Source organism: Capra hircus, chromosome 22, assembly GCF_001704415.2.
Source record: "Capra hircus breed San Clemente chromosome 22, ASM170441v1, whole genome shotgun sequence".
Lineage (NCBI taxonomy): Eukaryota > Metazoa > Chordata > Mammalia > Artiodactyla > Bovidae > Capra > Capra hircus.
Window position 1 is genome coordinate 246,728 of NC_030829.1, and position 26,176 is coordinate 272,903.

Here is a 26,176-nt window from a genome sequence, read left to right on the forward strand (position 1 = left end):
CATGTCCTGTGTTAAACCAACCAGCGCCCCTCTCCGCAGGCCTCCCCAGGCCCTCGCCAACCCGGAGGTAAGGTGGCGGGGCGACGTAAAGCAGAGGAAAGGCAACAGCCGACATGGCAGTTTCTCCAGGCGAGGCCCGCTCTGCTTGCCCGCGCCGGTACCTGCCACACGCGGAGCGCCTACCCACAGTGCCCCGCGGCGCGCACGCGCACAAGCGGCCGTTCCCAGCTTGCAGCGCTGCGCGGCGGCCGAGCCGGCAGCGGGCCGCCTCAGGCAGCCCCGGGCCAGGCGCCCCCGTCCCCAGCAGCGGGGGTAAGATGGCGCTGAAGAGGATCCAGAAGGTAAGAAGTCCTTCCGCCTGAGGGCTCCTTGCGAGTCCGAAGCATTGACTCCCGGGTGGGGACGCCACAGCCGCCAAACGAACGGCAGCTGAGACTGAGCAGAGAACGGTAACACCTGCCAGGGAGGGAGGCGGAACCGCCGCCCGCGCGCCCTTAAAAGGGTACCGCGCAGCGCGCGGGGGCGGGGCGGCATCACGTGGGGTTAGCGTCGCGCGGGACGGGGCGGGGCCCCGGGCGGAGCCACGGAGGGTTAGCGTTCCACACCCCTCCATCGCCTCCCATCTCGGCATCTGTGGCAAGGTGCGGGCTCCCTGCACCTTGGACGCTGTGTTCCGGGCGCCTGGGCGGAGAGGTAGCGCCTGGCCTCAGAGGAAGGAGGGCATGCCCTTGTGGGGGTGTCTGGAGGGCTGGTCAGAGGAGTCGAGGCTGGAGCTGGATTCTAAGGGATGAGTACGAACCTCTGCAAATGCAGAAAAGGAACAAGGGCGTTCGCGGTCTTGGAGAGATGCCGTGGCTGGGCTTGGAGTAGGGAGAGCATGACTGAGGTTTAAGTGCCGCTGGAAGAGGGGATGGGAGTGGGTGGGCAGGACCAGGGTTGGGGTATTAGGGGCAGTGCTAAGATAACTTTTTTATCCTGTAGGTAACTGGGAGTCCTTATGGACATTTAATATATTAACTAGAATTTGGAGAATGCACAATAGGAGGAAGAAAAAGTATTTTCAGTTATGCTATATTATTTGTTTACATCGTAGTATTTCTACTATCATCAGTCTTTTCCCTTTTCTTAAAAAAAAAATTACACTTTGCTCCCCTCTGTTTCACATAGCATTAAACGTAGGCATTTTTCATGTTGTTAAATAGTATTCATAACTGTAGTTTTTAACGTCAGCTTTCCAAAAGTATATGACCATTAATTTAGTTAATCATTACCTGTAGTGAATAAACACATGGAAATGTATGTCAGAAGGCAAGGAACTTAATCACTCCCAGCCTCCGTGTCCTCCTGTTTTTATAAGTTGGTTTTTTTTTTCTTTTTTTAGGCTTAGATGATACATGTTTAGTACATGCGTGGAATATATCAAGCGCTCAGTATGAATTAACGACCACTGACATTCTAAATTTTATAGGAAGTAAATAATTCTGTGATAAGCATCATTGTGTGGTGAATTTGGTCAATGCAGGAGACTCTAGTTCGATCCCTGTGTTAGGAAGATCCCCTGGAGAAGGAAATGGCAACCCACTCCAGTATTCTTGCCTGGAAAATCCCATGAACAGAGAAGCCTGACGGGATATAGTCCATGGGGTCCCGTCGGCTGTGACTTAGCGACTAAAAGCAACATGGTGAGCTTAGGTTTGATTGCCTGAGGTGGGATTGCAGGATCTCTTAAGAATATGATGTTGTTGTTCAGTCGCTAAGTGCTGTCTGACTTTGCATCCCACGGACTGCAGCACACCAGGCTCCTCTCTTCTCCACTATCTCCCAGAGTTTGCTCAAGTTCATGTCCATTGAGTCAGTGATGCTGTCTAACCATCTCATTCTCTGCTGTCCCCTTCTCCTTTTGCCTTCAGTCTTTCCCAACATCAGGGTCTTTTCCAATGAGTTGGCTCTTCACATCAAGTGGCCAAAGTATTGGAGCTTCAGCATCAATACTATCAATGAATATTCAGGGTTGATTTCCTTTAGAATTGACTGGTGTGGTTTGATGTCCTTGCAGTCCAAGGGACTCTCAAGAGTCTTCTCTAGTAGCACGATTCAAAAGCATCAAGGGGATGCTAAGGGTAAGGCTCATTTTTAATAAACAGCTCTCCTAAAAATAATGTGTTTAGCAAATTAGTCTCTGAAAGAGGTCATCTGTTATCCTAGGACTTTGAGACAGGTGAATGATATGCTCAAATCTCTGTCGTGAAAAGAGGCTTCTGGCTCTGCTGTAGCCTGGGGTGGCCAGAGGGGGAACTGAGGCCACTGTGAACGTCCAGTGAAGCTGTCGTCCAAGTGACTGACCGTGGAGCAGATGCCAAGACAGGAACTGTGCTTGGATGACATGCAAAGGGTACAATCGACAGAACTTGAAAAAGAGTATGTGGTGAAAGTGAGAGAGGGGGGTGCACAACATGGATAACTGATTGGATGGCAGTGTTATTGCCTGTGTTGGAAATCAAACATTTTGAGGGCAGGGAGTAGGGTGAGGGAGATAAGGGTGTAGGTTTGAACTTCCATGTCTGAACATACAGACTGATAAGATTTGTAAAAAGGAGAACTATGAGAAAGTGAAGAGGAACTAAAGAGCCTTTTGATGAAAGTGAAAGAGGAGAGTGAAAAGCTGCCTTAAAATATGCTGTCTAGGTTTGTCATAGCTTTTCTTCCAAGGAGCAAGTATCTTTTAATTTCATGGCTGCAGTCACCATCTGCAGTGATTTTGGAGCCCAAGAAAATGAAGTCTGTCACTGCTTCCATTGTTTCCCCATCTATTTGCCATGAAGTGATCTTCTTGTTTTCTGAATGTTGAGCTTTAAGCCAACTTTTTCACTCCCCTCATTCCCCTTAATCAAGAGGCTCTTTAGTTCTTCACTTTCTGCCATAAGGGTGGTGTTATCTGCATATCTGAGGTTATTGATATTTCTCCTGGCAGTTTTTTTTTCTCCTGGCAATCTTGATTCCAGCTTATGCTTTATCCAGCCCAGTATTTCGCATGATGTACTCTGCAATAAAGTTAAATAAGCAAGGTGACAATATACAGCCTTGTACTCCTTTCCCAATTCGGAACCAGTCCATTGTTCCATGTTTGGTTCTAACTGTTGCTTCTTAACCTGCATACAGATTTCTCAGAAGACAGGTAAGGTGGTCTGGTATCCCCATCTTTTTAAGAATGTTCCACAGTTTGTTGTGATCCCTGGTGGCTCAGATGGTAAAGTGTGTGTCTACAATGTGAGAGACCTGGGTTCCATCCCTGGGTTGGGAAGATTCCCTGGAGAAGAAAATTGCAACGCACTCCAGTACTCTTGGCTTGAAAATCCCATAGGCGGAGGAGCTTGGTGCAGGCTACTGTCCATGGGGTCACAAAGAGTCGGACACGACTAAGAGACTTCACTTTCACACAGTCAAAGGCTTTGGCATAGTCAATAAAGTGGAAATAGATGTTTTGCTGGAACTCTTTTGCTTTTTCAATGATCGAACCGATGTTGGCAATTTGTCCTCTGGTTCCTCTGCCTTTTTAAAATGCAGCTTGAACATCTGGAAGTTCTCAGTTCATGTACTGTTGAAGCCTAGCTTGGAGAACTTTGAGCATTAATTTGCTGGCATGTGAGATGAGTGCTATTATGTGGTAGTTTGAACATTCTTTGGCATTGCCTTAGGGATTGGAATGAAAACTAACATTTTCCAGTCTCGTGGCAACTGCTGAGTTTTCCAAATTTGCTGGCATAGTGAGTGCAGCACTTTCACAGCATCATCTTTTAAGATTTGAAATAGCTCAGCTGGAATTCCATCACCTCCGCTAGCTTTGTTCAGAGTGATGCTTCCTAAGACCCACTTGACTTCACATTCCAGGATGTCTGGCTCTAGGTGAGTGATCACACCATTGTGGTGATCTGACTCTAACATCTTTTGTGTATAGTTGTCTGTGTATTTCTGCCACCTCTTCTTAATCTCTTCTGCTTCTGTTATACCATTTCTGTCCTTTATTGAGCCCATCTTTGCATGAAATGTTCCCTTGATATCTATGATTCTCTTGAAGAGATCTCTAGTCTTTCCCATTCTATTGTTTTCCTCTATTTCTTTGCACTGATCACTGAGAAAGGCTTTTTTATCTCTCTTTTCTGTTCTTCGAAACTCAGCATTCAGATTAATAATATATCTTTCCTTTTCCTTTCACTACTCTTCTTTTCTCAGCTATTTGTAAGGCATCCTCAGACAACCATTTTGCCTTTTTGCATTTTTATTGGGGATGATTTTGACCACTGCCTCCTGTACAATGTCACAAAACCTCTGCCCATAGTTCTTCAGGCACTCTATCTATCAGATCTAGTCCCTCAAATCTATTCCTCACTTCCACTGTATAGTCATAAGGGATTTGATTTAGGTTGTACCTGAATGGTCTAGTGATTTTCCATACTTTCTTCAATTTAAATGTGAATTTGGCAATAAAGAGTTCATGATCTGAGCCACAGTCAGCTCCCAGTCTTGTTTTTGCTGACTGTATAGAACTTCTCCATCTTCAGCTGCAAAGAATATAATCAATCTGATTTTGGTATTGACCATCTGGTGATGACCATGTGTAGAGTCTTCTCTTGTGTTGTTGGAAGAGGGTGTTTGCTATGCCCAGTGTGTTCTCTTGGCAGAACTCTGTTAGCCTTTGCCCTGTTTCATTTTGTACTCCAAGGTCAAACTTGCCTGTTACTCTTGACTTCTTGCTTTTGCATTCTAGTCCTCTATGATGGGGGCTTCCCTGGTGGCTCAGACGGTAAAGCATCTGCCTGCAATGTGGGAGACCTGGGTTCAATGCCTGGGTCGGGAAGATCCCCTGGAGAAGGAAATGGCAACCCACACCAGTACTCTTGCCTGGAAAATTCCATGGACAGAGGAGCTTTGTAAGTTACAGTCCATGGGGTCACAAAGAGTTGAGCACAACTGAGCAACTTCACTTCACTTCACTTCCTCTATGATGAAAAGGACATCATTTTTTTTTTTTTTTTTTTTTTTGCTGTTAGCTCTAGGAAGTCTTATAGGTCTCTATAGAACTGTTCAGCTTCATCTTCCTCGGCATTAGTGATTGGGGCATAGACTTGGAGTGATTTGGCTTGGAAACAAACAGAGATCATTCTGTCGTTTTTGAGATTGCACCCAGGTACTGCATTTCGGGCTCTTTTGTTGACTATGAGGGCTACTCCATTTCTTCTAAGGGATTCTTGTCCACAGTGGTAGATGTAATGGTCTGACTATAAATATTAATTGTTCTTTAGAGATAACTTGCAAAACCAGGAAAGTATAGATAATACCATATTTACATCTACTCTAAGATGAACAGTTTTTTACATTTTCACACCTTTGAAATTGGGATGCTGCTTAAAATCACTGGCAGTATGACTGTCACTGTGTGAAAGCCATGTCACAGCAGTGTATATTGAGGTTAAGTGCATTGTTGATGTGTTGTTTAATTGCTTTAAAAATGTCTCCAAAAAGATATTTTGATTTAATGCTGAAGATTAAAGCTTTTGTGAACACAGGCACAGAAACAGAACAGTGAGGAATAAATTTTATATTAATGGAATAAATGTTGCTGGAAAAGGGACTGCAGTTCTTTATTTCCATGCCAAGCTAACCAAATGTTTCATAGACCACAGAAAGGAAGATACTGTGTACCGTCTAGTCAGTGAGGCTGGCTCACCTATATTTGGTGAAGTTTGTGCAAAAGATTGTGTATTGTGGGCCTTTCTGTAAGAAAACGCCAGAAACGTTCATGGAGGACTGTTTAAGAGTTGCCACATCACCATTGCCTGGAAGGCACAGGGAATGACTGTGAGGATACCCGTGACCCCGGGTTAGTATAGACTCTAAACGAGGAGAGCCCATTTATTTATTTCACTTGTCTTCTACTCCTTTTTTGCTATGCATGAATGATTTTAAAATGAAAACATATGCCCAAGTAAGCTTTTTGTTGTTGTTGTTTAGTCAGTAAGTTGTGTCTGCCTCTTTGCAACCCCATGAACTGTAGCATGCCAAGCTTCCCTGTCCTTCACTGTCTCCTGGAGTTGCTCAAACTCATGTGCATTGAGTCAATGATGCTATTCAACCATCTCATCATCCTCTGTTGCCTTTTTGTCCATCTGCCCTCAGTCTTTCCCAGCATCAAGATTTTTTCCAGTGAGTCAGCTCTTCTCAGCAAGTAGCCGAAGTATTGGAACTTCAGCATTAGTCCTTCCAAGGAAAATTCAGGGTTGATTTAAAGGATTGACTGGTTTGATCTCCTTGATTTCAAGGGACTCTCAAGAATCTTATCCAGCACCACATTTCAAAAGCATGAATTCTTCCGTGCTCAGCTCTCACATCCACACATGACTGCTGGAAAAACCATAGCTTTGACTTAAAGCTTAGTTTCAAATTAAGATTAAAATTTTAAGAGTAAAGAATCTCGTAGGATATCACTTATATGTGGAGTTTTTTTTTTAATTATACAAAAATGAACTGATTTACAAAGTAGAAATCAGACATAGAAAACAAACTTATGGTTACCAAAGGGGAAGAGGGGGTGATAAGTTAGGAGTTTGGGTTTAACCGATACACAGTATAAAATACACAAGGACCTACTGTATAACCCAGGGAACTATATTCAATGTCTTGCAATAACCTATAATGGAAAAGCATCTGAAAAAGAAAAAAAAAATTATAAAACTGAATCACTTTGGTGTACACCTGAAAATAACACAGCACTGTAAATCAACTATACTTAAAAATTTAAAGATAGCAATAATACAACCCACAGAATGGAGGAAAGTATTTCTCAAATATTAATATCTGAAAAGGGATATATATCCAGATTGTGTAAAAATTCTGACAACACGAGAATAAAAGACTATCCAATTAAAAAATGAAAAGAAAAGAATGCATTTGGTCTTAGTTTATTGCCAGTGTGTTTTCTTTCTTAGTTGCCTAATAAGATTGTGTCTTTCATTGACTGAAATCTTGAATTGAGTACAGCACAGTAAAAGAAATGAGTGTGTACTATGCTTGCTTCACTATTTTCCTCTGGTAGTCCACTCTACTTTAACCTTTTTCCTTTTCAAGACTCGCTTATCATCAGTGTTACTTATAACAATAAGTATTACACAATGTAAACCTGCTTAGTCCTTTACAATTTATGAAATATTTATGCATTTATCGTTTAGGTAATAAATTCCCATGGTTCAAAATTCAAAAAATGCAAAAGAGTCTACAGGGAAAACTCTCCCATCCACTCCTGTCCGCAGCCACCCAGTTCCTCTCCCAAGGTGTGATTAGTGTCATTAGTTTCTTCTGTACTCTTCCAGTACTAGGTATCTCTATACAATCCTCATTCTTCTTCTTATAATGCTAATAATTGAATCCTCTATACACTGTCATCCTTGATTTTTTACCAAGTACATTTGTGTACATTATAAACATTACAAAATTATAGCCAAATATTAGTACTGGCCAGTTGGTAGACAAATGTAATTACAACTCAACAGATAATTTATACTGAGGTCCAAAGAGGTCAAAGTTGTTTTCCCAGTGACAGAGCTGGAACTCAGACCTGGGTCTTCTGGCCTCTGTTGGGAAAGCACAGGAATGCAATATATTGGTAGACTAGTTTCTTTCAACTCACATTGTTCTTCCTTGAAATGCCAATTAGCATTTGAAACTCATTGGTGCTACTTAGAGTCTCTGTCAGTTGAGACCCACTTCTGGGCCTTCAGGAATCATCAGCTCTTAGTAACCATTCACCACACCCTTTGCGAGGTATTTGCCTTCTAGGGACAGGAAACACCCCATGTAGGTGCCTGGAGGTATGGAGAAACCTGGTGAGTTGGGGGGAATTGGTCAGATACTCTTGCCTGGAAAATCCCATGGACGGAAGAGCCTGGTGGGCTGCAGTCCATGGGGTCCCAAAGAGTCGGACACAACTGAGCAACTTCACTTTCACTTTTCACTTTCATGCATTGGAGAAGGAAATGGAAACCCACTCCAGTGTTCTTGCCTGGAGAATCCCAGGGACGGGGAAGCCTGGTGGGCTGCTGTCTATGGGGTCACACAGAGTCGGACATGACTGAAGCAACTTAGCAGCAGCAGCTAGCTTTCCTGCCCCCAGTTGCTCATGTGATCTCTCAGCCTCATTACAGAGCTCATTCATTCATACAGCATTGCAGGGAGTAGAAACAGTCCGCTACAGAGTGGTGGTAGAGGTGTGGAAGCGCAAAGCAGAGGTAAACAGGCAAGGGACTGTTCTGTGGAGTGTTCTGTAGGCATGCTGCATTTCTGAGCATGTCCTCTGGTCCCCTCACCTGACATTAGTTTTTCCCCAAGTTCATTTCTATTGTGACAACTAGTAACACTGGGTACTTCGTGCTTATCAAGAGTAACCTATTTGGATACATTAGATACTAGCTAAGACAGAGAAGGCAATGGCAGCCCACTCCAGTACTCTTGCCTGGAAAATCTCATGGACGGAGGAGCCTGGTGGGCTGCAGTCCATGAGGTCGCTAAGAGTCAGACATGACTGAGCGACTTCACTTTCACTTTTCACTTTCATGCCTTGGAGAAGGAAATGGCAAACAACTCCAGTGTTCTTGCCTGGAGAATCCCAGGACGGGGGAGCCTGGTAGGCTGCTGTCTATGGGGTCGCACAGAGTCAGACATGCCTAAAGCGACTTAGCAGCAGCAGCAGCTAAGAATTGACCAGTGGTATACTAGTAGGTGTTTAAAAACCAACCCCGCTCTGGGATAAAACTTGGCCCTGACTTGTGGTACTTGCTGGCTTCTGTAATATAAATATTCCCACTGTGGCCAATTGTATTTGTGTGTAGATGGGATAAGTACAGAATGGCCAGAGAGGCAGGCATTATTAGAATGATCAGCATGCCCAGAGATTACAAGGTGGGATCAGGAGGTTCTTTGTGGATGAGCTCAGTTTCAAGCATTGTTCAGGTAAGGAGGAATGTGATCAGCTAGATTTAAACTTCATACATAATGCCCTAGACCCTGGGATTTGCCATCCTCTGAGGAGTTTCCCTGCAACCTGATGGACCATTACTTGTGCCTCATTCCTTCTCTTTTGAACCCCTCTGGAGACCACAAGAAGTTTACCCAGATCTGGAACCTAGGGAGAGTAAGGAGTGTTAGGAAACATCCTAGTTCATGCAAACTATAGTTTTTAAGTCACTGCCCAAAATCTTAGACCTTGAGGCTCATGCTGGGCTAGGATAACTTTTGGGGATTGTGTCCACAAGTTGTATCCCATTTAGGGAATCCAGTTATAATGTAATTCCTATTTCCCCCCATTGGTACATAGTATAGCTATTCTAGACTGGCTCACATGTCCTTCATCTCCCACTTGGAGGCTTAGGACTCCCATACAACCAGTGGCGGGTAGGGCAGTAGTGGGGCAGAAAGATTGAAATACAGGAGCCCTGTCCTTGACTGGGCACTTCCTCTGGGCTAAGTGCTTCCATTCAGGAGCTCAGAGCTAAAGCCCAGCCCCTGCCCTTCTCCACCTGAGTGGTGTTGGGGCCCTGCCCCCTTTCAGTGCTGTGACCTTGGGTAAGTAACTTAACCTCTTTACCTCTCAGTTTTCTAGCTTATTAATTGGAAATGGTAATACATTTTTCACATGTATCTTCACAGCCACGAGCAGACCCTTGTTTTCAAGGATACTGCAGATCACTTGTTTTCATTAGCCAGTCTCACCCCCTGCTGAAGTCTGGAAGCCCCCTCCCACTAGGAGAATGTACTTCTGGCCAAAACATGTGGGGTGTAGAGCAGTATCCCCAGTTCACACCCCAGCTCTGAGCTCACTATTTTGTGTTCCAGGAATTAACTGACTTGCAGAGGGACCCCCCTGCCCAGTGCTCCGCAGGACCTGTGGGAGATGATTGTAAGTACCCTTCAGGGCTCCAGATCCCATGAGCCTTGCAATTAAGACCCCCAAATATATCCATCCCTCAGTTTTTTTGTTTTTTGTTTTAAGAAAACCTACTGTTGTTAGTGTTGCTTTCTCTTCCTTTACTTATGAGTAGCTTTTTCATTAGATGCATTGACTTCATAGCCCAGCTGGTCAAGATGTTGCTGGAAATCACCATCTCCTTCCACTGGGGCACAAGAAAGCCATCTGGAAAGCCAACTAAAACTTGGGGCATTGCTGGAAAAGTGGTCATGAAGCTAATCATGGAGGACCTTTTGCTGTTGCACTTGGGGGTAGAACTGGAGGGCTGGTGAAGTGTGGGGAATGGGGCTAGCTCCTTGCCTCTGCGAAGGGAAGGGGCAGTTCTTTTCTCCCACCTCTCCTCCCAGGGGGAGACTGAAGGAGCTGCAATGGGCAGCCCTCTGCCACCCTCTGTAGCCGACTGGCCGTAGGCCATGCCACCCAACACTTGGATATCCCAAATCTACTCTGCTATCCCACTTCACCTCTACTTTCTGAGCATCTTAGGCTCTGGGATGCTCATCCTTTACTGTGAGGCTCTAAAAGCTGCATCTGAAGGAAAAGTAGGCAGAAGAAGGAAAGACTGTGTAAAAAGAGGGGTGGTGCCCTTAAAGGACACCAAAGAATTAGGAACAGTTACTCAAACAGAACTCATATATCAGTGTTCATTGCACCATTGTTTATAATCCCCCATTAACAATCCCCCATTACATGCCCATTAACAAATTAATAAAGTGGTATATATGTGTGTGTATACATATATATACACAATAGCATATTATTTAGCAATAAAAATGGATAAAGTTCTGACATATGCAATAACATGGATGAATCTTGAAAATATGCCATATAAAATAAGCCAGAAACAAAAGGGCAGATATTATATGATTCCATTTATATGAACTATCTAGCTAGACAAGGCAGATATAGAGACAGAAAGTAGAGTAGAGAGGTTTGTAGACACTGAGAGGAAGCAGAAATGGGAAAATATTTCATGGTACAGAATTTCTGTTTGGAGTGATGGAAAAGTTTCAGAAATGGATAATGTTGGTGGTTGCACTGCACTGTGAATGCACTTAATGCCACTGATGTGACACTTAAAAATGGCTTAAATGACATATTTTATGCTACATTTTCGTGTCCAACTCTTTGCAACCCCATGGAATTCTCCAGGCAAGAATACTGGAGTGGGAAGCCATTCCCTTCTCTAGGGAATCTTCCCGACCCAGGGATCAAACCTGGGTCCCTCATATGCAGGCAGATTCTTTACTGTCTGAGCCACCAGGAAAGCCATATGCTACATTTAAAAAAAAAAAAACCTTTTATTGTGTTAAAATGCAAGAAAGAGAAATTTCACAGAGATGAGAAAAAAAAAAAAGAGGAAGTAGTCATATGTGAGGAAGAAGTCCTATGTGTGTGTTCCTGCATGTTCTGTGGGCTGATGCTTACAGGAACTGAAAATGGGCAGACAGCTACTGAAAATGGAGGATTCCAGAAGCTTTATGTGAGAGTTTAAATAATTTTTTAGAGCAGAACAGAAATGATTCCCATTGCATATCAGAGTTGGTGAACAAGTGTAGCTTCACTGGTTTGTTATTTAATCTGTGTTGTCCTTCCAAGTGTCATAGGTCTCAGTAACATATTTTCCCCCTCTTACCTGTTGCTTAAAATAATGTAAACTGGGGTTATGGATAAGATTGAACTGGTAATGATTCAGCTGCCACTTTCTAAAGGTACCCCTTGGTGTTCCTCTGCACCACACATTCTCACCCTTCACTGCAGCCCTGTACTGGTAAGCAGCCATCTTCATCTGAGAGTCTAGCCACTCTCCATACTCAGTACCTGAGTTTAGATGAGGTTTGCACAGTCTTGGAAACTAGCTAACCTTTTGGGGCCATTTCATGCCTGCCCTGTGAGTTAACAGCCCCTTTCCGGAATCCCGCTGCAATTTCTTTTCTCTTCCGGTCTCTTTTGGAGGCTTCTGTTCTGACTGTGCCTTTGGGTTCTGCTCAGCCCCTCAGCAGACCTCAGGAGTTAAAGTGAATGGGACACCTGTTTGCCAGAAGGAACCACTCATATTATCTACTCCTCCCTTTCTCTGTATATTAATTATCAAAAACATTTGTTTAATAAAGAATTCCATTCTATACCATGATTAGGAAAATGTATACCTACCAGCTAATGATTAGTAAGAGTTGGAATAAAAGCAGTCAAAAGAAAAAGAAGTGACACTTTATTAGCTTAGGCAGCCTCATGGTAGATAAAAGTGTTCCCATCAGTAGCATTTCTTGAAAAAGGGCAAGGGCTGCTGTGACTATCTTTGGATACCTGTAGGAGCTTGGGAAACCTCTTGTCCCTTCAATTCCTTCCCCTCCTCCCGCTTTGGCAATTTCCTGTCTGCTGGCAAGGGCAGAGTCTGTGAGATATTTGAATAGATGGCAGGAAACCCAGTACAGGACCAGGTCTGAAAATTGGGGCTGATTTCACACCCATGATGGAACCATGAGACAGAATTCCCTAGAGAATAACAGATCCCTCAGATGTTCTCAGCACACCCCCCAGGTGGGTATATAGGCACTTTCCACAAAGACTGGACAGTGTCCTGGGAGCTTTGGAACTGAGTCATCCGCCTGCTCTAGGCCAGTCTTGCTGAGCGAACAGGAACCTTTCTAGGGCTGTGTACAGCAGTAAAAGTAGCCTGACTCCAGAGAGGGCAGCAGGCGTGACGTGCAGAGAAAGAGAAAGCTCTCACATTCTAAGCAGGGACGTGGCCTGACCACCAGGTTGGTGGGAGCCTAGGAGGGAAGAATACGAGGGGCTGCTCTTGGCTTGTCACCTAGTCCTGGGGATGTGTGAGAGGACACAGGTGGGAAATAGCCACTGAAGCCCCAGGGCCACAGGCAGTGATTGACTCCTGGAAGAGACCCTTTGGAAAAGGCTTCAGAGTAAATAGTGAAGAACTAAGGAGAAGAGAGGTTTATAAAAGTAACATGGAAAGTGGCTAAAGCCTACCTAAGGCTTAATTCTATGCAGAGAGAAGATTGAATTGTAGTTTACTGACACCTGGATAGTAAAGAATTTAATTTTGTCCTTAAAAGATCTGGCCGTTGTCCCTAGCCTCAGGAAAGCGATGTCTAAACTACCCTGCCTGATAGGACTGTTTAGGCCTTGACCCAAACCAGCAATGTGAGTTAGGTGGGGGCAGGCCACACTAGACAGACCAGCGAGCTGGTTTAAGGTGGAGGTTTGGGATCATTGCCAGAGGGACTGGAGACATAGATCAGCCATGTGAATAGTCCATTAATCCATCCTGCTAACGTGATGGAGTTCCAGTAAAAGCTCTGTACGCTGAACCAGGGGTGAGCATCCCAGTAGGCAGTATTCGTGTATTGTCACACATCAATGCCAGGACTCCAGGGAAGAGGACAAGTGAAGGTCTACATTTGGACTCTGCCTGGAACTTTCCCCATGAGCTCTTCCCTCAGCTGACATTGACCTCAGCCTTTCACTGTGATAAATCAGAGCTGTGAGGACAACAATCTTTCATGAGTCTGGAGTCCAGTTAAATTACAGAAACCCCTACAGAGGTGGTTGGTGTCAGAAGTGAGGGCAGGCTTGTGTGTGAACAGCACCCTCTGAACAGAGCAGCTCCTCTTTGGTGGAGAGATGTGTTTGCTGGAGAGGCTCACATTCCTGTCTCTTTTTTGTCTTGCAGTGTTCCACTGGCAAGCCACCATCATGGGCCCGGTAGGTAGCAGCTGCTCAGCGCAGCCCTTGCCTTACCTGTTGTGCCTCTTGCACATGTACTAATCTGCTTTCGGTGTCTCATCCTCCAGAATGACAGTCCTTACCAAGGAGGCGTTTTCTTCCTGACCATCCACTTCCCTACCGATTATCCTTTCAAGCCCCCAAAGGTGAGGACAGGGGACAGGAACAGTGTGTGATGAAGTCACTGGTACAGAAAGCTGCTCCCAGGGCTTTTCCCAGGGCCCCTTATCCACCACCAGGAGTACAGCTTGCCAGGAATTAAACTCTGGGCTTTCAGGACTCACTGTTCATGTGAGCAAGGGCTGGTGTGGTGAGGGCTTCCTACTGAAGCCGTGTTTTCAGGGGTGTTCCTTGTGGGGTGGCTGAGTTAGGATGTGTCTCAGGCTCCAGCTCCCTTCTCTGCAGTCCCTTTCAGTCTAGGACAGGACTTCTCAGCCCCTGCCCCAGGGACACTGAGATTTTTGTGGTAATAAAGCCTGAGATGGGAGGTGGGCAGAGGATTGCTTCTAGTATCTAGTGGAGGCCAGGAATGCTGCTCAGCATCCTGAATTGCACAGGATGGCCTTGAATGTCCACCAGTGGAGAGAAGCTGGCCTAGGACCCTGGCAAGTCACTCCTTCCTTCCCCTGGAGGAGTCCTGCCTTCCTGAGATTCATAGTCCCATGCAGGAGAAGTTTAGTATGAGAGCTACGCCATGCTGAGGAGAAGCACAGAGCAGCAAAGTGGGATAGGACAGTGAGGGAAGGTGGTAGTGGGATCACCCTGATCATGGAAAGGGTCACAGGGAACTGGAGGGCAAGCCTTTGTTTGGGGGTGGGAAGGATGACCCCGAGGGGACCCACGGTGTGCAGTCAGTTGCTCCACTGTGGTGAGAGGCTGGGTAGCGCAGAGACTGGTTGTTAAGGCAAAGCAGGTGGCATGTTCCAAGGTGGAGCCAACAGCACAGGCAGATGTGGTCACACAGCAGTGATTGTAGGTTATTCACATCATTTTTAACATTTTTATCTTTCTGATTGAAGAATTGATAAAAGTGGGTTATTTTAAAATTAGAGCATATGGAGAACTAACTAATACACAGATGGAAATCAGTCTATTTATAAACCTATCCCCAGAGAAGATCCCAGCTAATAGCCCTACTGATTATCCTTTCAAGCCCCCAAAGGTTGAAAGAGGGACAGGACAGGGACAGTATACATTCTTCCAGGGTTTTGCTTCATATACCAATGTCCATTTTAATTCTTATTTTTTAAATAAAATCATCAGATCTGGTTGTGAATGAGGAAACCAAGGCTTTGAATGGGCACTCTAGTTCCTGAAAATGGTGTGGCTTATAGTGGAGGGTGGGACTTGAACCCAGATGTGTCAGCCTATTTTTTGGTAACTTTTTATTTTAAATTAATTTTAGACTTAGAAAAATGTTGCAAAAATAGTACATATTTTCCACATATGCCTTGTTTTTAGCTTTCCCTGAAGTCAACATCTTAGTTTATTGAAGTCCAAGCATCAAATCCAGGAAGTCAGTGTTGGCCACATGCTCAGAGCTAAGCTGATGGCCTTACTTTTTTACCAGTTTTCCTCAGGTTCTAGAACCTTGCCCTGTATTTGTTGTCTTGTCTCCTCCATCTCCACAGTCTGTAACAGAGGCTCCATTTCCTCTGGTCTTTCATGACCTTGATGCTCTTGAGAGGTAATGATCATTGTCAAAGACCCTCCCCCCGCCTATTTGGGGTTTGTGTGCTGTTTTCTCAGGATTGACCTAAACTTTTGCATTTTAGCCAGACTTACACAGAAGTCCTGAATCTGTGCCAGGGTCCCCTGTCTCAGGGTTTGTGATGTGTCTTACTGCCCTGTGGTTGACCTTAATGGCTCGGTTAAAGTCAGACCTTTCACCCCTGTGTGCTCCTTCTATCTAAGCAATGAGGAGCAGCCCCTCTGGGCTCCCCAGCCCACAGCTCTCCCTGGTCATTGCCACCAGAGGCCATTGATGCCTCCATATTTTAAATCAGAGTTAAATGTGGTTAAGATTCTGGAGACTTTGCCAGCTTTTAACGAAGAAGGCTGGGTTGTGCTGGGCACAAGGGGACAGATAGTAAAATACCCCTTTTAAGTATAACTGTTATTTCAGGGGTTTGGTTGAAAAAGCACATTTCATGGCCTTGAATCTACCCCCACTCTCCCCTTTCCCTGTTGAGATTTGCTGCAGTGTCTTGTAAAGTAGCATCTTATACCCTTCATTAGTGTATAAGTTGCTGCTGATCTTTTTTAAAATAAACAGATTGAATATAATCCTGTGTGTCTGTTGGGCATTTTCAGGATTCCTGATTGCCCCAAGACAAAGCAAAAGCAGCGCCTATTATTAGAGACTGAAGTCAGCCCTGTGAGCTGGGTTTACTGTAACAAGGAGAGTTGTGTGCCAAAATGTTGTCTTCTACGATAGAAGAAAGTGTTTCTGTCTTTTTAAAAATCTCCTTTCCACAGGAGAACAAGACAAAGTAAGATTGCTGTTTGGGCAAGAATTTTCTGGGTCTATGGGGGGAATCTGGCAAGGTTGCATGATCTTCTCTACAGGAGATAATAAAGAATAAGGCAAATATTTAGTGCCTGAGTCACTTTGGAAGTTTGATGCTTCCTGGAAAAAAGTGAAAAGTGAAAGTGTTAGTCGCTCAGTCATGTCCAACTCTGTACAGTCCCTGGGCTGTAGCCTGCCAGACTCTTCTGTCCATGGGGTTCTCCAGGCAGAAATCCTGCAGTGGGTATACTGGATCTTCCCAACCCAGGGACTGTCAGGAAGTCTCCTGCATTTCAGGCAGATTCTTTACCCTTTGAGCCACCGTGGAAGCCCTCCTGGAAAAAGTCATTTGGTAACAGATGCTGAGCCTCACATACACAGCCTTCCTTCTCCTCATATTCTGAAGTGAGTTGTTTTAAAATGAAGCCAACAAAAAAAAAATCCTGTTTTATTATAAACTGTTTCAAGGCATGTAAAGTACTGTAGATAATCATATAATGGATGCCCACATAGTCATCATCTAGCTTAAGAACTCCATTATTCAACAAGGCTTCTGAGTCCTGGCCATTGCTCTTTTTGTTAGCCCTCAGAGCACACTCTTCTGGGGGAGATGGTGTCAGTCCCTGCTCTAGTTCAAGAGCCCAGCAGGGAATGGGTTGGGGGACTTTTTCTCCAGGTGCCCCTTCCTGTATCCCATTCTGGTTTGGAATAATGCCCAGCTCACCCAGGATTGTGCAGGGCCAGGTATGTCCCAGTAGTGGTCATTTCCACCTTACTTGGTTCATTTTCCAGACAGATAAACAATCTAGAATGTCCCTGTGGTCTGTCTGACTTGAGGTCTCTCATCTCTGCAGGTTGTTTTCACAACCAAAATTTATCATCCCAACATCAACAGCAACGGCAGCATCTGCCTTGACATCCTACGGTCCCAGTGGTCTCCAGCTCTGACTGTGTCAAAAGGTAAAAAGGTAGATGTGTATACTAGGCTCTGATGCTGTGAGTGCCTGTCTCCTCCCCATCTCTGTCACAGCAGTGTTTCTACCCCTGCACGCCTGAGAGAAAATTCAGGCTCCGGGGAGGCAGCCACGGTCCTAGCCCGTGGTCACAGCCTGGAGGGGGAGGAGTCCGAAGTGGTGCTTTCCCCACCCCCACCGTGTCCACCTGGATCTGTTGCTGCAGGGTGCTCCAGCCAGACTGTTACACGGGTGCAAAAGAAAATATTGATCCTATTTATACTTTTGATCTAAAAGTAAATAGAAAGGCAAATATTACATTGCCTCCTCCATTCTCTCATTTATTCATTTATGCAACACGGATTGTGAACCAGCCCTGAGTGAAGAGGACACAGGGCCTGTGCTCTGCGTGAGGGTGAAGAAACCAGTCTAAACTGGGCTTACAGGATGCAGATACTCCTTCCCAACTAAGACAGGCTGAACATGGTTGTACAAACCCTGAGACTTGAACACAGAGGGTGTGAGTTACCTGTCAGTGGAGTGAGTAAGGTGGTAAAAAAAGCAACCTGAGAGAATCAGGGTACCAGAGCCCAACAAACAGAGTGGAGTGTGAGGCAATGCAGGTGGCAGAGCTTTAGGAAGCAGAGGGGGGAACACAAGGCACCAGGATAGCTGACCAGAGCAGGCTCTTTGAGACTGCATGGTAAATCTACAGGGAAAGCTGCCCGCTCCAATGTGGTGATGCAGATGCCGTGGAGGCAGAGCTGACTCCAGTACTCAGGCCTCCAGGAGACAACTCCACACTGGGGGCCTGCTCCTCTCTGAGCTGAATCCTCACCCCACTGCCTAGCATGCCTTTGGGCGTGGGGGTCAGGACACTGTCTAAGAAAGTAGGGAGAGGAAATCAGAATGGCCAGGAGTAGACACTTGAATGTGGAAGGAAGGAAGAAATTAGCCCTCTCATGACACATCCTTTGAGCTCAGAACAGCAGGAGAGTTGAAGAGCTTTAAAAAGACAAATCATCCCTCAGTCATAGTGTACCTGGTTTACCATAGTTTAACTGTGGTCAGGACCTGAATAGATTCACTGAGGCAAGGATGATACTTGTTTGGGGTGGTACAGAGGGTTCCAGAGCAAATCTAGGATTGACAGTGCATTTAGCCCAGACCCTAACGATCCCAGCAGCACCACTTCCTCAGCCTCCAACCACTCCCTGGTGGGAGTGTCCTCACGGGTCCAGAGCAGAACTGAGAGTGTAGAGCAGTGCGCGTTTGCTTGGCAGTCACACAGACCTGGTTCTGAATCTTGTTTTCACCCATTTGGTGGGTGTTCCAAGTCTTTAACATTGGACAGGTCACCAGAATCTTCTGAGTTCCGGTTTCTTTAATAGTGAACAGGGCCCCTGGGACCAAACAACAAAGGTACATGGCACGGAGCCAAAGGACTTTTGCGATCTGGAAGGGGAGGCCAGAAGTGCCCTAGAGCAGATGGAACTGGGACACCACAGGGTAAAGTTGCTGTTCAACTGATAGATGGACAAAGTAAATACATTCATATTCTGATACCCCAAGAGTCTTGGGGTATTAGAATAATTTTGATGGGATGTTGAAGAGAAAATAATTGCTCTGTCAACAGAGAGTTCAATTTGAGGGGCTCACTGGACCTGGGGTGACCTGGGAGCCTTGTGACTGCAGTTGACTTATTGTTTCTTTTCTTTCCAGTTCTCTTATCCATCTGTTCTCTGCTCTGCGACCCCAACCCTGATGACCCTCTGGTGCCAGAAATAGCCCATACCTACAAGGCTGATAGAGAGAAGTATGTGTCCTCTTTGGGTTGCCTTTGGGCCCCAGCTGCTCCAGGCAGCTCCCAGCAATACCCTGAGCTGGTGCTTCCAGGCCAACGAGGTTTTCCCATGGACATCGTCCTGCCCATTCTGAGCTGGGCTAAGACTCCTGCCTCTCTCACTAACATATCCTTTGACTCTGAGGAGGGAGAAGGAGATAAAAGCAGGTTGCCCTCCTGGATAGCTCATCAGCTACCACTACTGAATCCTAAAAGATTATTGCCAGACCTGCCCTTGAGGCCAGTAATGTCAGTGGTCAGCCAACAATGGACTCAGAAGAATCTGACAGCAAGAAAATTCTGGATTAAAATACAAGGACTTTATCACAAGATAATGGGCTATCTGCTCAGACATGCTGAGGCCAGGGCTGACTGAGGTGGGAAGCACTGCTGTGCTCAGTTTGCCAGCTGAGGCTAAGAAGTGAGCAGTGTGCTCCTGATTTACTGACAGACCCTCACTGCCAACTCTCTGATTTCCAGACTCTTGACTGTAGAATTCTGACTCATGTGGCCAGACACAACCATGTGCACTGTAGCCTGAGCAGATGTCTGTGGCTGCTGAGGCAGGTACATTGTGTGAGAACCTCTGAGAGTTGACAGCACTGTGAGAAAGAGCCAGACATGGCAGGGCCCCAGGCATCAGCAGTGGCGGCCCTGTGAGCAGCTAGGGGCAGGAGCAGGGTACAGAGGGTGGAGTTGCTGGCTTTTAAAAGAACTTTCCAGTAGGTTTTTTAGTTCATTATTTCTCTTCTGTCTAAAGAGATTAGAATGGAATGTGCTTTTTCCAGCATATATTTCTTGAAACCTTTATAGAGCTCATTATTTCCCTCATTTCAGTTCTCCTGTATGACAAAGTGATTGTTAATTGATGAGATCTTAATTTGTATTTATTTCAGCACTTGTTATGATATATTTTAGATATACCAGAAGTGATTTTCTTCATTGTCTTCTCTGATTACATAGCTCTCTTACAGTGTCGTGGCACCAGGTTTCATTGCAGTAATGTGGATAAATGCACATATTCTCAATGGGCACCAGACCTGCTCTGTGGCTGCCAACGGTGGCACTTACTCACACTCTGGTGGCCAGATTCATGGAGCCCATGTGCTAGATACCAGGGACTGTCCCACGCTGACCTCTGGGTATCTCTTCCTGATCCAAATGCATCCATGTTGAAAGACAGGAGAGAGGGAGGGAGGAGGTCTGTTACACTCTTAAATCTTCCACAGCAGATAGTTGTGAAGAACTGCTAGGACTCACCAAGCTCGGGATTTATGGCCGTGAATGACATGTTCCTGCTCCAGGCAGTCTATTTCATTCATTCATCCGTCTTAGGTATTTGATGAGAAGCAACAGCATTTCCCCTATATCAGTTCTTTTCTGATACTTATCAGTATCAGAACTTATCAGTACTGCACATTGAAAGGAAGTGACCATTATGAATGAGGGTGTCACTTCCTCTACTTTTTTCTTCCAGGTACAACAGACTAGCAAGAGAGTGGACACAGAAATATGCTATGTAAGTGCCTCAGAGGTTTTACAGGAGACATTGTCCAAGAGAAGCTGAGCTGAGCTATTGGCTGAGCCACTCACAGAGCGTCATCTCTTCTGCAAACAAATGCTGATTACCCACATTCTCCAACCACAGCATGTTGGTACTACTCTCAGCCATCATGGTTTTGACAGCGTCATGTCTCTGATGCCAGATCAGTAGTCACTGTTGTGATCTGCAGCCTTCCTGGCTACATTGGAATCGGTCCCTCCACCCCAACTCACTGCTCACCTATTCGGAGGACCTGTGTGCCTCCCCTGCCTGGCCTCACTCAGGCGGCATCGCTTACCATGGCGCCACACAGGGGCCCCAGTCTGGCCCCTTACCATGTGCTCTTTGCCTTTTAGAACTCAGTGCCCAGGGAGGAGCGGGCAGGCTTTCCTCACATCGTGTCTGCCACAGACCACATCCTGAGGACTCTCACCTCATCCCAGGAGTTCTGGGAACTGTGAACAGTGTCACTGGGAAGTGGAGGCCTTGCCCCACAGCTCCCACCAGTCTTCCTCGGCAGTGCCACTTGCTGGCACTCTCCTCCCACACCAAGAAGCTGTAAATTGAAAGTCAGGATATAAAGCACATAACACGCCATGAGAGATGACTGTCCTTTTAGAAGCAAGAACAAAATTATGAAACCTGAAAAGATTTGGGTTATGCTTTTCTATCTGATGAGATTTTCACCACCCCACCTCCTCCCACTCAGAGCCTACATGAAGGCAAAGTGTGAGCCATTCACTGAACAGAACACAGGGAGAGAGAGGGACTTGTTAAATGTAAATAAAAATGTAATGCACTCATAACCCTAAATGATAACTGACATTTAAGTCTTTTTTTTTTCCAGGCAGAACAGAAGATATGGAAACTTTTAACAGGTAGCCCATCGGGTAACTGGCCTCCTCTCTTAAATTTCTGATGTAACACATTTCAAGAGCTGTCTTTAGAGTGCAGAGGTTTGAGATTAGGTTAGTGAGGAGAAGGGTAGTAAAGGGATTATTCTAATTGAACCTCTGAAGAGAGGACAATTGAGGGACTTCACATCTCTGAACATCCAATTAATTTGGCCTAGTCTTCTCTAAGTGGTTTTCAAAGCTAGTCCACTCCCAGAACAGCCATATGAGAATGATGTTTGGGTAAGTAGGACCAGAAAGTGGAGAAACACTAAAATTCTTCAACCAGATGGCCAAGTCTGTGGAGTTTGGAAGGAGGCCTGCAGACCTTGCACCTGGGGATCAGCCCTAGATGACCACGTGAGCCTGACCTGTTCCAGAAACACTGAAGTTGTAGCACAGCTTCACTGTTCTTGCTTTACAGCGAGAGTGCTGGGATTAGTCACCACCACTTCCTTAGCAAAGCAGGCAGCAGTCTGAGCCTGGTCTGCATTTACTTTACAGAGTTCCGCATTTAGGATCCTCAGTTACAAGGCTGCTTTCTGTGTTCCATGGGCTCCATTCCTTGCTTTGTACCATGGTGAGGATTTGCCCTGTTAATTTTTTCTCTCTCTGCTACCCCTTTGGGCTTTACTTAAACAAAATTATAAACTTCACGTGTCCCCTGGGAACACTGCCATCACACAACTCTGCCATTTCAGACAATGGCCATAATACTCCTTGAACCAAATATAACAAAGTATGGGAAGGTGGGACAGATTCCAATTTCAGAGACAAGTTAGAGGTTCAGAGAAGGAATATCCAGGCCCAAGTTGTTGAGTTGGAGGGTGCCATTTTCAGCCTTTCCAGCATAATAGCTTATGACTCCCCAGAAGCTCATGAATTTTCTCTGTCTAGTTAAAATTTTCCCAAGCCTGCTGTCTCTGTTGGTGATAATGCAATAGAAAAAGTAAAATTATCCTTTGGGATCCCCACTGTGAATTACCATTCACCCTTTTGCTTGATTTGCACTCTGTACTTGGACAGGCCTGTATTGTGCCAAGCCAAGTGATGGAAAGGCCACCACAGTGATGTTCTGCAGGGCTGTCCCTGGCAAGTTTCTTGGACTTTCTACCCCTGAGAAACTTGATTTTCAAGCCTTCCAGCACTCAGGTTAGCCTGAAGGACAGGCTTCTTAAGTTGAAACCCTTATTTTAAAATGCACTGTGTGCAGGCAGCTCCCAGATATCACACAGGTATAGATATCATGTTTCCAAGGCGAGTCCAAGGTCAGTAACTTAACAGCAGATCTAAAAATCTAACTGTGCAGTGATACTTCATTTTCTCCATAGACCAGAGATACCAGGGAATTGCATGATCTTAAGCAATTAATCCAACATGAACAAATGACTTAACTCTGGCCAAAAGTATCTCAGTTTGCTGGATGGAGCTGTGATCTTGATCCTTTAGCAGACTATAGGAAGACCCAGGAATTCCAAGAATATGGCAAAGGGTCAAAATCTCCTGACAAGGGGTTAAAAGACCAGAACACCCATGTCCAGTGGGCCTGGCAGCTCACAGTTCAACCATGTGTCAGCACCATGGGATCCAACACCACCTGACCGCAGAGGCCCAAGAATAGGCAGGTTTCTGTCTCTCAAATTCAGGACAAAGCCTCCTAAAGTGATAAAAAGGTGCTTGTGAGACTGGTCAACAGAGCTCCTGGCCCGAAGGCCTGTTCTGGCAGAGAAGGAGAAAGCCTTGGGAGCAGCACGGGCCGCTTGTCCCTCCTGCCCTCGCCTGCCCCCTCTTCTGTGCCTCTGTTTCTCCAGCTCTTCTCACTGTGACACATGCTTCCTCCCTGGCAGCACTGGGTGAGGGTTGAATGAGGATTAGACCTAGCCATGAAAGCTGGTCTGAGAAACAGGATGGCTTACCAGTGGTACCAAGCTGAGTCCTTGGACTCTTTGATCAATAGAAATTGATAAGAGATCAGACAAGAAATTTAGGCAAGGCTTTACTGGAACTCACACTGCAGCAGTGGGGAGTTAAGAACAAGTGAACCGGTGCCCTTGCTTGACCCCTGCAGGTGGCAGGGCGAGCTGGTCCCTTAAATGAGGTGAGGGTGGGATGGACCAGTGGGTCAGGTTTACAGGGTGGCTTGGGTGGTCTGCCAGCCCACATGGTGGTGCTGTGTGCAAGGATCGTGCAGAACCCTGCTTTTGCTCCCCGTACCTCAGAAATGACAGTTGGGTTTTGGTCTTTTTGTATTAGTCAGAATTGACCCCAACTGTGCATTCGTCAAGTTATTTTTAGTTCCTTATAGTTTCTTTGTGTTCTGTTGCTCAAGGAGATGTTTGTTCAGGTGCGAGCACTCCAGTAAAGGGACCCAGGCCCCAACCTATCTCACCAGCACCCTCACAACAGCAGCCTGGTACCATGCAGGCAGGCACACTGGGCTCCTTCAGGCCTGGTGATCTTCCCAGCCAGTCTGCTGGCCTCATCATGACCACCATTGGGGTTTCTCTTCTGTTGGCAGAGGGATTTTATTAAAAACAAAAATAAAAAGCTACAGAAAATCTGCAAACCCTCTGTCAAACCAAATAGTGAGTGGTTTCTTGACTTTCCTAAAAAATGTCACGTCTCCATATTACCCCATCTCCACCACACTTCTCCCAGGCTCCTAATCCTTACTGTCAGATAAGCCCACTTGAGCTGTCCAGCTCCCGGCAGCAGAGCTTACCTCTGGGTGCGCGGGCTTGGCTGGGCTCCATTTTAAGAGGTAATGACAGAATTGCCCTCTCAGAGCCTGCCTCTCACCTATGCTGCCCATGCCCGCTGCCAGACCCCCCCCAGCCCCCCGCACAGTAGCTCAAGGGGCTAGTCATGGGGAATGTCCATCACCGCTGGCTGGTCATTACTTTCTAATGACTGTAGGTGGCTTTATCCAGGCAATGACTGAGCAATTGCCAAATGCAAGGTGTGAAGGGGAGGGGAAAGGAAAAGAATTATACAAAGAAAATGTGGTTGCTCTCTGGGAGTTCACTGGAACTACACAGGCCTCAGGAAGGAGCTAAAACTAGGGTAGAGCCCGATGGATGGACAGGGAGGAGGGTCCTACAGGCAAAGGACTATGTTCCCCAACAAGCACAGCACATTCTGGGAGCTCACTCAGCAACCTGGTGACACTCCCACACATGGCCCTTCTGAAATTGGGGCCCTGTTACCTTCTGGGTGGCACAGGGCTCACCTTTCCAGAGAATCATTGAAGGCAGAGGAGTGCAGGATGAACAGCAATTTTCATATTAAGTGGATGGTATAGTTCATATAAGCTAGTGTGTAAAACCATTTCACACCCTAGACTCCCAGGGAAACAAGCACCATCACTGGGCCAGGGGCTTTGTAGGGGCAAGGACCTGGGCACAGAGCTGCATCTGTCCCTCCATCCACATGAAGAATAAAATGACATTAGGCCTGGGCCCAGCCTCATCTCAAAGCTTGTTCCCAGGAGCAATAATGACCTGGCCAGGGCACTAGAAGGCCAGACGTGCTCAATGGGCAAAATGATCTACCAGCTCTAGAAATAAGGATGTAGATGGAGGCATGGGCTGTAAAGTTGGGGGTGGCAGAGGCAAGGGGTGAAAGGCTAACTACCCTTCTGAGGGAACTTGGCTAGTTCTTCTGTGTCAAATATCCAGCAGTAGGAATAACCTGGTAGTCCAGTGGTTAGCAGTCTGTGCTTCCACTGTAAGGGTCACAGGTTCAATTCCTAGTCGGGAAACTATGATCCCACATGCCATGTGACCGAAGCAAACTCAGGACACCATCCTGGAACAGGAGGAACTAACAATAACTTGTCAACATCTTTTGGTTTAAAATGTTGGCAGAGTTGTAGTTAAACTGCAAAATCCCCATCACCTGTACCTTCTGTTCCCTTTGAACCTTCTAGAATTTCTGCTGACTTCTTGCTATGGGCCGATCTGTCTACAACAGGGAGCTTGGCTGATGCCACACATGCCTCCAGGTCTTTGAGGTCAAGGCTTCAGTAAGACTTGAGAAGCTAGAAGCCCTCACAGAAAGAGCTATGTGAGCAGCAAGTGTGCCCTCTCTGTAAAGGGTTAGGATGGCAGGAAAGAGCATTGCTTCTCCTGAAGGAGGTGGTTTTGCCCTTTCTGTGAGACACCACATACTGACTTGTGACAGCCCCTCGTAGCCAAGCCTTAAATGACAAGCAGATCACATTGGCTAGTCCCTCCCTACCTGCGGGCCTGAGTCACAAATCAAGCTCAGGATTGCAGCCTTCCCACCTTTCTATACTTGACTGCTTACCCTCTGTTTAAATCATAACAAGGATTCAACTAGGAAGCTTTGGGGGTTTTTGTTTTGTTTTTAATCTCTCAAGATGTGAAGTATTTGTTTACTGGATTCCACTTACCATGCAACATAAACAAGTTTTCTTTTTAGGGCAGGAAAACCAATGATTTCATTTCTCCCTTTCTGTAGTAATGTGGCCATGTGTGGCTGGAGCATAGAGATGTAATCCTAGTGGTTTTTAAGAAAATTATTTTCTTGCTAATTGACACTTCTGTGGATGAAGACTTTGAATAAAAACCTATTATTTTTTACCGATTGTTGTGGTCTCAATGGTTATGTACCCTCAAAATTCCTTCGTTGAACTCTTAACCCTTAAGGTA

General features: G+C 45.8%; 1 protein-coding gene across 7 annotated transcripts; it reads left to right on the plus strand.

The window, feature by feature from the left end:
* UBE2D4 (ubiquitin conjugating enzyme E2 D4 (putative)) lies at positions 205-26,112 on the plus strand. Of its 7 annotated transcripts, none has more exons than XM_018038283.1 (9): positions 207-341; positions 9,883-9,946; positions 13,710-13,741; positions 13,831-13,908; positions 17,126-17,231; positions 18,947-19,040; positions 20,545-20,586; positions 21,458-21,488; positions 25,432-26,112. In XM_018038283.1, the coding sequence occupies exons 1-8, from the start codon at positions 318-320 to the stop codon at positions 21,483-21,485; spliced, it is 468 nt and encodes a 155-aa protein (XP_017893772.1). In that variant the 5' UTR covers positions 207-317; the 3' UTR covers positions 21,486-21,488; positions 25,432-26,112. The 7 variants fall into 7 exon arrangements, with proteins under 7 accessions (XP_017893773.1, XP_017893772.1, XP_017893771.1 ...); XM_018038282.1 differs by having other exon boundaries at positions 21,458-21,500; positions 23,833-26,108; XM_005695485.3 differs by having other exon boundaries at positions 22,008-26,108.

What these genes read in the sequence shown, in the direction of transcription:
- UBE2D4 (XM_018038283.1), top strand. Translation starts at nt 318, where the DNA reads ATGGCGCTGAAGAGGATCCAGAAG. An exon ending in CGCTGAAGAGGATCCAGAAG is followed by an intron (nt 342 to 9,882) that starts GTAAGAAGTCCT and finishes TTTGTGTTCCAG; the next exon opens with GAATTAACTGACTTGCAGAG. An exon ending in AGCTCTGACTGTGTCAAAAG is followed by an intron (nt 17,232 to 18,946) that starts GTAAAAAGGTAG and finishes TTTTCTTTCCAG; the next exon opens with TTCTCTTATCCATCTGTTCT.